This window comes from Halichoerus grypus, chromosome 11 (assembly GCF_964656455.1).
Source record: "Halichoerus grypus chromosome 11, mHalGry1.hap1.1, whole genome shotgun sequence".
NCBI classification, from domain to species: Eukaryota; Metazoa; Chordata; class Mammalia; order Carnivora; family Phocidae; genus Halichoerus; species Halichoerus grypus.
This window is the reverse complement of record NC_135722.1, coordinates 49,641,739-49,656,331: the sequence shown is the minus strand read 5'-3', so window position 1 is coordinate 49,656,331 and position 14,593 is coordinate 49,641,739. Positions and strand designations below refer to the sequence as shown.

Here is a 14,593-nt window from a genome sequence, read left to right as displayed (position 1 = left end):
GTATTCTGGTATCCTCTGTGTGACTGTGAAGACTTTGGGATCTGAAATTTTCAACATTCCATCCGACCCCATGGGAGGGAGCTGAACCACTCAGATAGATAAGTAACAGAGGTGGAGTGTCTGGGCCTCTATGTTCTCAGTGTGTTGAAGATGAGCAAAGATATTACAGACAGTTGGCCAGGGGACTTCCTGTGTCACACCAAAGGATTCTCTATTGAGAATGTCTAGACCACCAGCTCAGTCCACGTCAGACCCTCCTCATGCTCAGCCATTAGCTGCTTACTTCCTAGAATGGGACTCAGGCCTAAGTCCTTCCCTCAATTGCACTCAAAGTGAGATTGATTCAGGACAGGGAAACATTGATTTTCACACCAAGACACTGCCTCTTTACTCCCCAGGTACCCTGAAGGAGGCTGAGGATAAGAAAGGGGGCTTCTATATCCCATTCTAATGACCAGTTGCCCTGGTCTCTGCACTGGGAGCAGAGGCTCTCAACATAAGGCTTATCATCTTAAGCCTAGTTCATGGAATTTTATATTTGTCAAAGCTGGATTCCTGGTTTTCAAAACACAGAATAGATTTGTTTTAAAAATTAGAATGCTGTGCCTACAATTCTAGGATTCTAGTAAAGAGGTGTTTGTTAGTGTTAGTGTTTGTTTCCCAGTCAAACCACAATCAAATCCAGGTAGGCCATTATTAAAAAGAACTTTAATGTAAGGATTGAGTTATCAGTTCTACAGAATTATCAATTCTACAGAATTATCAATGATAAAGATATAATCAACATTTCTCAATCAGTAGGAGTGATGGCCATTGTGGGGGACGATTCATCTGGAGTTATGAGAAGGAGGACATGATTCTCCCAATACTCTGCCCCAGGGGTCTCAGGGCCTAGAAGATTTCTCGGGTGTGACAGGATGTGGTCAGGAAGAAGCCAAGAGAGCTTTCAAGCTGGTGGTTTTGATTGTTTCTGCTTCCGTGCCAGGAAGCTGAGGTCATAATTGATCAGGTAGCCATCATTGTAGACATAGAGCTTGTGATCCAAGGGGGAGTAATTGATGCCATGTAGCGTTTCCAGCATCTTATCCAGCGGGATGCTGAGATGGCGCTCCCGCCCAGTGGTGGTATCAAAAGCATAGAAGATCTCTTCTTGGCGGGTGCTCAGTGGGCGTAAGGCATAGAGCACTCCACAGGCCATGAAGGCTCCTGACATGGCTGGCTTGTACTGGCTGGTGCGCCAGGTTTTCTCCACCGCTAAGGTGCCGGTATTGAGACGACTCACAACCAAGTTTCCCTTGCTCTCCTCAGTGGCATAGAGCACCCACAGCCCCTTCTCATCACCAGCAAAATCTATGTCTTTCCAGGACACACCGGCATAGGAGAATCGGTTGTTGTAGGTGGCACTGGGCAATGGGCGTCGTAGCACCAGGGTGTTGGAGGAGAGATTCACCTTGGCAATGTCACGTGTGCCATAATAATTGAAGTACATGAAGTTCTCGTACACGGTATTACCGCTGCCATCACCGTAGCCCATTGTCCTCTCCACATAGTTCTTCATCAGTACCAGGTCATCATAGGACTTGTACAGCCGGTAGTAGTCAAAGTACCTAGGCCAAGCCCCACACCAGAATCATCAGGGTACACAGTGCTAATAAAAATGAGCAGGCTAGTGTTCTAATTAATAGCGGGAGCTTTGGAATCAAACAGAACTGATTTGTAATCTCTCTTCTTTTACTTACAATATACTGGGACAAAAAACAACTGTAAAAAAAATCAGTAACAGCAATAACACTGACATCAAACTCAACAATGCCTCATGGACACTGTGAGTGCATTATCTCATTTAATTATAGCAACAGCACCAGAACTTAGGTTGTATTCCCACAGACTAGGAGACTGGTTCTTAGAAAGAATAAGTAATTTGCTCAAAGTCACTCACTCAGCTCATAACTAAAATCTGTAAAAAGAATAACAAAAGAATCTATCTCATTGATATCAGGACTGACCTAAATAATGCTAATAAACCAATTAGTAGAATATTTCTCTCCAAGTAAGCCATCATCAAGGGATAGCTATTATTCTTTTCTTCTTTATGGAGACTCTTCTATACCTAGACTCCACGGCATTCCACCTGCCCCTGAGACATTGGTGTCCCAGAGTGGGACACAGTTCGGAGGTGGATTTGGGGAGACCTATGCTCATGAGATCACTTTGGAAAGTTCTTTAAATTATCCCTGAATTGTCACTGCTTGACATTGGTAAGTACTGCCTTACCCACAGAGATTTTGAGACGATTAAAAAAGCAAAGTCATGTTAATATGCTTCACCTGCTACAAAGCACCTGTAGGAATTGGGAGCAATGTTATTAGTAACACTATCTGAGACGATCTTCCACTGAGGCCCTTCAGTGATAGGTTCAAGCCATGTTCATCCTACCCTCCTGTAATCTCCTACTCAGTTAGATCTTTCTCATACTCCTATATAGACTGACTTTAAACCCCCTGCCTGTGCGTTGCGCCTAGCTGCCTAGCCAGGCTGCCAGGTTATTGAAGGGCTCATTCATCTACTCATGGATTCAGTTAGCAATCTTATCATCTAAAAAACATCCACTAGCACCAATTATACCTGTCACACTTTTCTACGGAATCTCACATGATATTCTCATAATTTAACTATCCTTATTTTCCAAATGGCTAGAATGGGTCTGAGACATTAATGCATTTTCCAAGCTCACTCTAAGTACTGAGATTCAAACTCAGCTTTGTTTGAGTCCATGTCATAAGTATGGTCAAGTTCATCCTTTAAACTGTTCTCAGAAGAAGCTAGGATTTTGAGGGCCAGGTGGAGAAGAGTTTGCTCTTGAAATAAGATCAGGCTATAGATAGAACCAGTTTGGATTATGATCAGATTGGAAATTTCGGACAGTGGGTTTGTGAAGGAGCTCAGGGCCATCTGAGTCCTCCTTAATCCAGAGAGGAGTTCTAGGAGGTGGCCTGTCAGGCCTAGGCTAAGTTTGTCCAGGGGCATACCTAAAATGGAGAGAGGAAGCTCTGCTGGGGCTACAAATAAACCCATTAGGGTAGGGTAGGGAACATTTGGAATGAACCTGGTTGCAAAAGAGAAACCATCCTGAACTCACCTGCCATTCTTACCCAGAGGAGCTACCCAGTAGAGGGAAGAGTCTAGATTGGGTGCTGAGTCTCGACCCCAGACACCTGCCATATGGGAGAAGCCTCTCCAATTGAGTTGTACCACAAGGGGTCGGCTGACTTTCTGGAGGCCTCCGTGGGCACAAGAACCTACAGAAGAGAGCAGGCAAGGTAGAAACTAGGAGTGAAGCACCCAACCCACAGGGAGAGGACAATGAAAGTGTAATAGCCATGTGTGCATTTCAGCATGTGTCTGTCTGCCTGAGGGCATGCAGAGCTATATAAGCAGGTGTGACTTTGCACGAATAGAGGATAGTGCACATGTCTGATTATAGGTGTGTTTATATATATCTGTACATACTAGTATGCCTGTATGTGAGAGTGTACCTATCTCAGTCTGCAGCCCTTAGTGATCCAGCATGCAAGGAAGCAAAAGACCTTTGCTGCCCAACCCTCAGTACCCCATAACCAACCCCCTATTCCCAAATCCAGTCTTTGGGTAGATGAGATCTTAAGAAATTCAGTCTGAGGCCTCACCAGGGGGCAGGGGTGGACCAGAGGCCTCTTGCCACTTCTCCCTCTCACAATCGCTGAGCCGGCCCTCAAGAACATCCACCTCCTGGCGGTAAGCACGGAGGCTGCGCTGGTCAGAGTCAGCCAGAAGCTTGAGTGTGAGGCTGGCATTAGCCACCTATGGAAACAAGATGCCAAGGATATGGGTCATGGACTGTTCCTATGAACTGAAGTGAGGCTCCCATATTGCCCAGCTCAGTGACTTTTTTCCCCAGAAATAAGTGATTTTGGAAATCATCAAATTTATGAGATTAAATAAGACAGGAGACTATGGAGGGGAGAGGGATTCTCCAATCTATCCCCATGTACCTGGCTCTGGAGTTGAGAGAGGAGGTCCTCAGTCTCACTACCTCCTTCCTTGGCCATAAGCTGGGTCACCAACTCCCGTGCTCCCTCTAGCTCCAGGCGCAGCAAGTTGTATGTTGGGGCCTCCTAGGAGGAAGCAAGAGCAATGGGATTCCTGGGCTTCAGGGCACAGTTCATTTCCAGGACCTGGTTATCCTGACCTTCAATGGTGTGAGCGTACTCACTGACCTGGGTGCGGGGGAATGGACAAGCAGGACCCCTAAACCTCAACACCTGTGGCTCTTTCTCCCGTTCACATGCTCCCCAGTGCCACACAGCCAACAAAATACTCTCAGATCTGTCATTTCTTTTGTTCCATTAACAGCCATTGAGGTGAGCATTAGTGTTATCTCCATCTCACAGCTTAGGACATTCGTGTCCTTCTTTTCACTTCAGGAAAAATCACTATTTCCCCCATATGCCCAGTTTCTCTTCCCCTTTCCTGGTTACAGACACACTTTCAGGAGTGTCTTGGTGAGTAAATGAATGGACAGACTCCTAGCTTCCAGGCCCTCTACCATCAGCCTTCCCCAGGGCTCTACAAGTACCCATTCCGAAAAGCTACTGCCCACATCACAGGGTGGATGTCACATTTCCATTCACTCAGCCTTACTTACAGCGTTGATTGCAAACTCACCAGCCTGGCCCACAAGACTCTCCAGATATTGCCCCTATTTTAACTCAACTCCAACTTTTTTCCGTCTCCTTTGCACTGGCCATCCCACTTTCCTCTTCCTTTGCTAAAACCTCTTCCCATCTCCCACTGCACCTATACCCATGAATTGTCCTCTTAATGGAGGAAGCACATCCTACACAAGCCTCTCTGTACTGTGACTGCCACTGAGAATCCCAAGAACGACACCTAATTTTTCCTTCATACTCAGGATTCATCTCAAAGATGAGGGCTATGCTTCCTTCAGCAATTTCTCTACCACCCCGGCTCATCCTCATGCTGGATCCAGGAGAGAATGTGCTCCTATAACTGCCAGCCCCAGCCCATAGCTCCAGTGCTTACCCTGGATAGCTCCTGATCATACTTGTCCATGAGCACCTGGGTTATACTCTGTAGCTGTTCCAGCTGATTCATGGGCATGAGGTTGTTGGGCAGGTGAACTACACAATGGCACAGGCCATCCTCATCCACAGAACCCGGCACCCTTTTCACCAGCTGCAAAGGCAAGGCCATGGGCACATTAAGTGTGATGAAACATGGGTCCTAATGTGCTGTTTAGGAACATGAAGCAGAAGAGCTGACCCTACTCTGGAGTGTCTGAGAAGAGCTCTCTTGGCACAGGAGGTTGTCCATGACTGACTCTCCTTCTGCCATGAGTTGGAGTGACCCTTCCCTTGACTTCCCAGAACATTGCACGTTCCCCTTCCAGCTCCTAGAGGTGGGGCCTTCCTCACCTACCTCATACACTGGCTGGTTCTGGTCACAGTTCACAGAACTGGGAGTAGACTCTTCCTTGAGGCTCTATGGAAAAGAGGAAAGCTGATCTGAAAAGAAGTCTTAAGGGACCAGTTTAGGGGATACAGTACCTCTACTCTGGAGATTGAGTAGATTCCCACAAGTTCATTTTGTTGTGAAGACAGCAGGAACAGAGTGTTCCAAATTGTCAAAGAAGGGAGATGAATATGAACAACACCGTGAGGCACTGGACTCTGGACTGATATTTAGTGCTCACAAGAACATGACAACATATGACTTGAATTCTTCATTTTAAGTTGAAAACCAGAGGTTCTGAGAGTTTAAAAAAAATAAATAAAACAGCTGGGGTTTCCTTACAGATTCTTCAAGAATCAAGATGTGTGGCTCCTGTCCTGTGAATCGTCCCACACTAGTTTTTCTGGCCCTGGGAGTTAATTAGGTTATGTTTTCAGTCTGAACTCCAGCCCAGTGGTTTAGCTTTTGGGGATGTTGAAGCAAAGGACACATGCCTACAACAGCCCAGGCTGGCCTGCCTCAGCTCCAGCATCCTTCACTAGGAAAAGGGTGGCAGATTTCTTCAGAAAGTGAGGCCTCATAGAAGAACAGGGTGGACAGCCCTGAAATCCTCCTCTCTCATCTTCATCCTTGTTTTCCCTGTCTCACCCTAAGCCTACCCAAGCCCAGCAACAATCAGAGCAGACTGGGCATCCTATCCCCCTTCCAGACATCCCTAGGTCTCTCCACCTTCACTCTCTCTCAGAACCTGGGACTTCTTGAAACAGGTCAGAGGGATGAGGGAAGCCAGGCTGAAGCCCACCTGTTTGAGACCCCAGCACCCTCAGGCTGTACCTGAGGCTGTCCAGAGAGCACCAGGAGCAGCAGCAGTAAGGGTATCCAGAGGGCCAGGGCAGGCTGCATCTTGCTTCTGCTACAGGAGGGGAGCAAGACCTTTGAGTTCCCCTAAGCTTTTATCTCTGGTCCCAGTGAATGGTCTCAGCAGGAGGGATATAGATTTCAACATCTGAAAGGACTGAGCATGTGAGAGGGGTTGGGAAGGGACAGGGTGGAGCATGGGAAAAAGAGGACTGTGACATACTTGTGCTTCCAGAGATGGGGTAGAAGGGACTTTTTTACACAGACAGAGTCTCTCTCAGCTATGTGCCCTCCCCACACCTAGAAGTCTGTCCTCTTCACTGTTCTAAGCACTCTAAACATTTCCATCCCACACTACTATTCGAATGGATCTGCTAATTGGAGATCCATATGCCTACAGCCTCCACTGCCTGTCCTTCAAGAAAGCCCCTTCCCAATATCTTCTTGTCAAGTCTCTAGTCTTCTGGCCTCTCACCTGATGTATCCTAAGAAAAGAAAAAGTTGCTTCCTGAGTCAAAGCTCAGTGTTCCTAGTGCTGGCCACTCAAACTTGTTCTTTCCTCTTTCACTATGCCTCTTGAATACTTCCCAGGCAGTGGTGAGTCTCAAACCCCCCAAATACCTAAGAGGATGTCAGATTTCCTATGAAGACTGCATTTTCCCCCATTTTTCCATCGAGAAATTTGTATCTTTTATTATTTCCCTGCTTGTCATTTCTCCCCCAATACAGATATCATAGGCTTTTCACATAAAAGCCATTTGCTAATGCATCCCCTCCTTTAAAGCCCATTGCCCAACACATAATACCCAGTAGAGGGAGGCATATGAAGTGTGTACTTCTCCTAGGGAAAGGGCTGGAGAGGTGAAGTGAATGTATGACCCCGGGAAGACATGCCTTGGGCCCCGTTGGGCAATCCTTGATGAGAGATTATACCCACACCCCGCTTTACAGATTTTCACCCTCTGACTCCCTGCTCCAGGCCTGGGATCCATTCTCCATCAACTCCTCTGGCCTGGCCTTGCTGTAGCCACGGGTCCAGGGGAGCTACCGAGGTTAGGGAGGTATGAGAGGAATGAGTTGGGAATTAACCTGCATGGAGCAGGAAACCTCTCCAGAATCGCTGTCCGGCTGGGTGTTCCTACAACTTTATGGAAGGGGGGATGGAGAGGAGGAAGCGTGCAAGAACACAGAGCACAGAGCATGACAACGGGAGCTGGGGTATATTTTGCCAAGTAAACCTAGCAAGTGGAACCAGTTGGGAAAGCAGAGGAAGGCTCGGCACAGGAGAAGAGAGGGGAAATAGCTCAGGTGGGCACCATGGGGCAGTCCACTGCTTTCCCTCCCAGAGCCGGCAGCTCTACCAAGATTGACAGTATGAATTGGCCAGGTCCGAAGCCATGTCAGTTTCCAGAGCTCTGTTCTCTTTGATTCATATTGTGCCATTTCCTCAGCTCCTCCTGTCTTCATCCATTCAGCAAACATGGAGTTCCTGCTTAGTGTCACACACTGGACGAAAGGCACCACGCAGAGCCACATCTCACTAATCTGGCTTGGCTGGGCAGAGTGTTGGAGAAAGATGAGATCTTGATCTCCACGCCACGTCCTGGGCCTCCTTGTTTGCCAAGGGCCAGGCCCAACACGTTTATGTGTGTGAGATGCAACTGTGGAGATTAATACACACTTAGAAAGGGTAGGCAAAGTCTAGCCAAGCAAGGTCCAGGCCAGGAGAGGTGAGTTAGTGTGCATTCTGTCCCTGAGCAGGGAACAGGGCTGAGGTGACCAGAGCACCACCTATTGGCAGATGATGAAGATACCTTGGTTAGAGCTCTGCTCAGAGGGGTCTGGCAGCACTATTTAGCCATTGGAGGGCACATGCCTCAGGGAATAGGTGCTCAGTCAATGCCGTGGGAGGCTGTCTCAGGGCCCACATCCTTCACTGCCCTTGCCCAGCAGAGCCGAAGCAAGCGCCTGAACCTCTGAGCAATCTGCTGGGTCCATACTCCATAGACCACAGGATTAAGGGCAGGGGGCACCACCACATAGAGGTTAGCCAGGAGGATGCGGATATGGCGGGGCACTGTGTGGTGGCCGAAACAGTGAGCCAGGAAAGAGAAGAGGGCGGATGTGTAAAAGAGAGTGATGACACTGGCATGCACCCCACAGGTACCCAAGGCTTTGCAGCGGGCACCGTGGGATGGCAGGCGACACACAGCACAGAGAATGAGGGTGTAGGAAGCAGCAATGAGCCCTAAGTCCAGGGCTGGAGACAGAAGTGTGGTGGCCAAGCCATACCAAACGTTGGGGTGCGTGTCGCCACATGCCAGCCTAGCCACACCCATGTGCTCACAGTAGGTGTGGGGGAGCTCCCGCTGCCCACAGTAAGGCAGTCTCTGGAGCAGGGCCACGGGGGATACCATGACACAGGCACCACGGGTTACCGCGGCTACAGCCACTATGCCCACCACACGCAGCGTCAGCAATGCCCCATAGCGCAGAGGCTGACAAATGGCCACGTAGCGGTCCACGGCCATGGCCAGGAGCACTGAAGACTCGGCAATGAAGGTCACGTGGGTCACAAAGAGCTGGGCTAGGCAGGCCGCAAAGGAGATCTCACCCGACAGGCCCCAGAGCACAGCCAGAGCTTTGGGTACTGTGGATGTGGCCAGAACCAAGTCGGCGGCTGCCAGAAGCCCCAGCAGCTGGTACATGGGTGCCCGAAGTGTCTCGTCAGCGGCCACCAGCCCCAGGAGAAGGGCATTCCCTGCCACAGCCGCCATGTACAGCAGGCACGCAGGCACTGAAAGCCAGGCGTGCAAGGCCTCCAGGCCTGGCAACCCCAGCAGGACAAAGGGCCCAGGCCCAGGGATGAGCACAGTCTGGTTTGAGAGCTGGCGGGGCAGGATCCAGTCCCATCTCCTGGTTCTGCCGGGCTCGGTCCCTGCAGAGTGTGAATGAGGCCTGTGAGAAGGGAGCACCAGCTCTCCAGGGATTTTACATAGGTGGGGATGAGGGTCGGGGCTTTGGGTGCTATAGCATCTGCTGAGAACCCTATGCTGAGGGGTTCCCTAGCTGTCTATGGATTTGCTGATGTTCCCTTATGATGCATGAAGGAATTTGGTTTCTGACAGGTCAGCAGACATACTCCAGGACACACAACTAGTAAATAAAACTAGGATTTGAATCAAAACTCATCTGACTAATTTGGGGCGCTTGGGTGGCTCAGTCGGTTAAGCGTCTGCCTTAGGCTCAGGTCATGATCCCGGAGTCCCGGGATCCAACCCAGTGTCAGGCTCCCTGCTCAGTGGGGAGTCTGCTTCTTCCTCTGCCCCTCCCCCCCACTCCTGTTTTTTCTCGCTCTCTCTGGCTCTCAACTAAATATATAAAATCCTTAAAAAAAAACAAAAACAAAAACAAAACCCAAAACTCATCTGACTAAAGACCACACTCTTGTGATAGTCTTCTCAGGGTGGAATGTCTCCTCATCAGCCCAGGCACAGGGGAGCATCAGAATATGCTTTTCCGATGGCCTGTCCCAGAGGAAGTTGTTTGTGTCATCCAAACCTAATCCCACCAACATTCTCTGTGTTCCCTCCACCCCTGTAAGTCAGAGGTTGGAGAGAGGGAATGACTCTTTCCTTTCACTCCCTGACTGATGCTCAGACAAAACTCCCCTTCCAAAGACCTTATGCAGAAGCCACTTTACTAGCTCACCTACTCTCCCAAACAGCCTATTCCTTCCAATTTGTCTAGTATTTTGTCCCAGCTGCCCATGGCTTTGACATCCCTCCCTCCAGCTCTATTCATCATACTTCAAAGTACCTTGGTCATGAAAATTAATTCCTTCTTTGACCAGTGTAGACACTCATCCCCTGACCCAGCTTTGTGGCTCTTTTTCGGAAAAGTTCTAATCACCCAGAGAACACAGCAGACCATCAAGGTTGGGCAGGAGTGAAAGGGACTGGGGCCGGGTGCCACTATGGCAGTGTAGGTGAAAATGGTGGAGGTGAACAAACTTTCCTTACCTGCGTTTAGGTGGATAAGGAACAGCCTACCAAAAGGATGTAAGCCAAAATGTGCTTTCCGTGCTCTGCCTGAAGACCACAGTTATGTCCATGAACTTCATGAGATATTGCATTTGGTATTTTAAGCTGTTCCAGGGAGTGAGGAACTTGGGACAGGTGAGCAGAGAATAGGGTGGCCCAGGGTGGCGGAGGGGTGGTGGGTAGGGGTCTATCAAGCATCCTATGCTCTGTGTCTGCTCCAGGCATCTCCACAGCGCGGCCTCCTGGGCCTTCACTCACACCCCCACATTTTGATTCCTGCAGAGAAGAATCAGGTAATAAACCAGGATAGACTTCCCCAAATTAGTCTCATTGGTTTAGAAACCAGAACTTCCTTCTGAAGAATATGGCTTTGCCAAGTCATGAGGTCTGGTCTTGCCTCTCTCACTGTGGGGGCCCTTGGGCTCCTCTGAACCCTGAGAACATCCTTTCAGGATTAACAAGACAGACCCAGCCTTTCCAGGAAAGAAAGATGTTGACTCGGTTAGGCCTGGGAACGTCTCTCCCAAAAACCACAGGGCAAACATAACCTGTACCAGGCAGGGGCCCCATGAGAAAGTCCTGAACTCAGGGTGGGGGCCCTACCAGCATACTTCCTTATGGCAAAATTCCAGGGAAACTGCTCCATACGGTCCATGTCGACAGTCCACACCTTTGCTCCTTCTACTTCCTCTCATAGGCTAAGGGAAGGGGAGGAAGACAAGGCTGAGAACCTTCCTCCAAACCTCCAACTTCGGACTCTGCTCTGTGCTTAGCTATAGACAAGGGGCTGCTTCTCATCTTCCACTGACCACTCTGCTCTCCACCTGGCGTCTCATCTCCAGACCTCACACAGCCCAGTGTCCTCTCTGAGTCAGGGGTTCACAAGGGACATGCTGAGGGAGGTGGCAGTAGGATCTCTGCTCCCCCTGAGCTCTCAGGCAGGAGACTGTCTCTGAACCATGGCCTGGGGCCCTGTAGCTCTCCTACCTGCCCATGCATGCAAAGCCATCCCATTGTCTGTGCCCCTTTCTGTGATCAGGAAACCAATGCACAGAAAGGCTAGGGTCACACACAGCTGGGACGAAGAACAACATCTCCTGCATCCCAGTCCAAGACCGTTTCCTCTCCTGGAAGACTTGCCTTGTTTCTCACTCAACGGCAATTTTCTTCTGGGCAGGAGAAGCTACTCCGCCACTCACACAGATTCGGCAGCTCATCTGACCTGGGCTTCCACTCCCACTCTGAGGGGGTCCTCCTTCTGACTCCATTTACACATGCACACCTTCTTCCTGGCATGAGTCCCTGGGGCCCAGGGGGCGCACAGACCTGCATGAACCAGCCACAGGCTGAGACACACCTCCCTCCATCTGCTGCCTCGTCCCCCTGGGTTCCAAGCCAGAGCCCGTGTCCTCCCTCTTCCTGCCCTCTTGATCCTTCTCAGAGAGCCTCCTTCTCGTCAGAGTGGCTCACAGACTGTGTCTTACCTAAGGGGCTTGAGGGACAAATATTCCCTCCAGGGAAGAGCAGAACAAGGAACATTAAATGCAGCTGGAAGCAGGACCACAGAAAGAAGGCAGAGTGGAAGAGTCGAGAACTGAGCTCCAGCAACAAGTGTTCAGTCCCAGCTCTGTAATATGATTTGGTGGGAATCGATTAAGCACTTTGACCCTTGGTTTAATCGGAATTCGTGATCCCCATGCAGACTGCGGAGGAGGTGGGAGTCAGAGGGACGCCAGTCCATTTTTCTTGTTCCCATGTACTCCCACTTCAACACAATGGTTAGGATCTAGAGTGGACTCCGAGGCCACATTATCTAGGTTCAGATCCTCATTCTGTCACATACCAGCTGTGGGACTTTGCACAAGATACTCAACTCCTCTATGCCTTTATTTCCTTTACCTAAACGGAGGTAAGAATAAATGTACCTACTTTATAGCAATCTTGTAAGGATAAGTAAAATACACAAACACCTCTGGGACTTTTGGGAAGATGGCAGAGTAGAAGGATCCTCAGCTCACCTCATGCCATGGAGATGCCTCGATAACAATCACATCAGTGGAATCAACCCAGAGAATGACCTGAAGACCAATAGAACGGACTCTCCATGGAGAGGAGGCCACATCAAAAACAGTTTTGGCTAAAGTATATGAATTGAATTATGAAATGCTTTTTTCCACCGACAAAAAACAATAAAAAATGAATAAAGCAATGTTGCTTGAAACAGCGAATATCCAATGCATATTATATAAAATTGCAATTATGACTTTCAATGCTTGTATTATTCCTTGAGCCCATTCCTAATGAGTTCCTTTCCACCTAGTTCCTTGAGCCCATTCCTAATGAGTTCCTTTCCACCTATTTCTCAATTTCCTAACCTGATCAACCAAACTTCAATTCATATTAAAAAACAAAAAAGATGAGATGGGATCTGAACAAAAGAATATTGAAAGCACAGTGGTCCCGAACATGGAAAAAAAACCAGTGGCTAAAATTCAGGCTGAAACTATCAGATTAGAACTGATTAGACCAAAGAAGGAACTTCCCTCGACAATGGAGCCAAGAAAAGGGGGTTGAAAACAAGATTGCTTCCAAATAAAATAGAGAATGTGGGATGTTGTCTTTAATCCCTGGTCCTGGACCCAACCTTCACCTTCCACATTTTTCTGACCAGCAACAGTGACAAACGAGTGGTGACACCTCACCCTACTTCTCAAACTTACCTGGCACGCTGGCCTCCACCTATGCTCTCCTTGGCTCCCCAAAGTTGTTCTCTGAAAAAGGGTGTGAACAACACATTTCCACCAGGACAAAGAGGCTACCTAGACCATCCCATGGGGATTGGCACTTCTAACAGGACCTTCAGTGCTTGGTTCACTATGGGATAAATCCAGGTAGGGCACAGGGAGGAGAGCTTTTCAGGAGTCCCCACACACTGTCTAGGGTGTGACTGATCTTGGCTGAGGAATTCCTGCTGCCTATGGTTCAGGAGCTCTCATCTCTCTGCTGGCGAGGTGGGATTAAAGATTAGGAAGGGGCGTCCAGCCTCCATCTACTCAGGGCTTCTCCACTCCCTGCTGCTCCAGCTTGTCCATTCAGTAGTCAGTGCACCGGGAGACCTGGAGACTCTAAAGGTGCTCCCAGGGTAAGCCTGGGGGAGAGCAGGTGTGGGTGGGAAGGATTTATGGGTCTCTTCTCTGGCCATCAGGGACATGGACCCTGCATCCCTGCTGGGATTGAGAACCTGCGAGTCACAGCTGTGCACTGTTAATGAGGGATTAGCATAGGTCTGCAGTCATCTCTGCTGACTCTCCTGGTCCCCCCAGGTTTCCATGCCTGACGTACTCAGATCCCGGGAAAGGAAGACACTGAGCAGGGAGGTCTCTGCAGAACCCCTGGTTGGGGCACAGCACACTTAGATGGAGACGTGCTTCACGCTCCACAAATAACAAACCCAACCGCCCCCTAGACATGGACAGTCCTCATTACTTAGCATTGTTCCTGCCCCTTAGCCCGATATATACACAAAGCAGCATGGTGGGAAGAGCCTGGGCTGTTGAATCGGGCAGACATGGGGTTGAATAGGATCCACTACTACACAGACTGGAGCAAGTGTCTTATTCTTCTGACCCAGTTTTTTTCCTTTGTACAATGATGATTCAAGGACCTTCTCCAAGAGGTGGTGTGAAGACTAAAGCAGCAAGCCTGGAGCACCAGCAGGGTGCCTGAGCTTGGGAGAGCTAACACAGCATTACTCAAGGTTGTGTGGCTTGCAGAGTCAGCTTGAGGACAAACTCTGGCTCTCTGAGATGCCTGCTGGACCCATGTGGGGTAGCTGGTGGACCTTCGTAGTAGACGTTTAGTTTCACAACTCTCCCCTCTCTCGAAAATGCCTTCCGTTCCATGTAGAGGAATATAAGAGGACATGATAACAACATATTTCACAATATGTCCTCCGTGGTTTATATTTGTTTTTAGACCTCGTTTTAATTAATTGTTTTGTGTTTATACTGTCACGAACAAACTTAACAGGTTCCCAAGAAACAACAAAAAAATCCTTATAATATTGTTATCCTGTGTTTTAATATTCTAGAATAGTCCAATAACCTCTTCTCATGTCCAGCCTTTCGCTTGTGGAATATGTGTGGATACATTGGAACTGAAGTGTGTGAGAGCAGTTGTTG

General features: G+C 48.9%; 2 protein-coding genes across 2 annotated transcripts; both read right to left on the bottom strand.

Annotated features, from left to right (window-relative positions):
• Window positions 1-946: 946 nt before the first annotated feature.
• On the bottom strand, window positions 947-6,414 carry LOC118532867 (olfactomedin-4-like). Its single transcript, XM_036087710.1, has 7 exons — window positions 6,346-6,414; window positions 5,479-5,541; window positions 5,083-5,235; window positions 4,032-4,154; window positions 3,687-3,840; window positions 3,140-3,299; window positions 947-1,607 (listed from the first exon to the last, which is right to left on the bottom strand). The coding sequence occupies exons 1-7, from the start codon at window positions 6,412-6,414 to the stop codon at window positions 947-949; spliced, it is 1,383 nt and encodes a 460-aa protein (XP_035943603.1).
• A 1,847-nt stretch (window positions 6,415-8,261) lies between these two features.
• LOC118532866 (olfactory receptor 52D1-like) lies at window positions 8,262-9,146 on the bottom strand. The gene has a single exon (XM_036087709.2). It carries the CDS (start codon window positions 9,144-9,146, stop codon window positions 8,262-8,264), a length of 885 nt encoding a protein of 294 aa, XP_035943602.2.
• Window positions 9,147-14,593: the final 5,447 nt, after the last annotated feature.

Excerpts from the sequence above, each read along its gene's own strand:
- LOC118532867 (XM_036087710.1), bottom strand. The coding sequence starts at position 6,414 with ATGCAGCCTGCCCTGGCCCTCTGGATACCCTTACTGCTGCTGCTCCTG. Across the intron at positions 4,155-5,082 it reads ATGATCAGGAGCTATCCAGG|GAGGCCCCAACATACAACTT; the intron begins GTAAGCACTGGA and ends GCTTCCTCCTAG. Across the intron at positions 3,300-3,686 it reads TGGTCCACCCCTGCCCCCTG|GTTCTTGTGCCCACGGAGGC; the intron begins GTGAGGCCTCAG and ends TCTCTTCTGTAG.
- LOC118532866 (XM_036087709.2), bottom strand. The coding sequence starts at position 9,146 with ATGGCGGCTGTGGCAGGGAATGCCCTTCTCCTGGGGCTGGTGGCCGCT.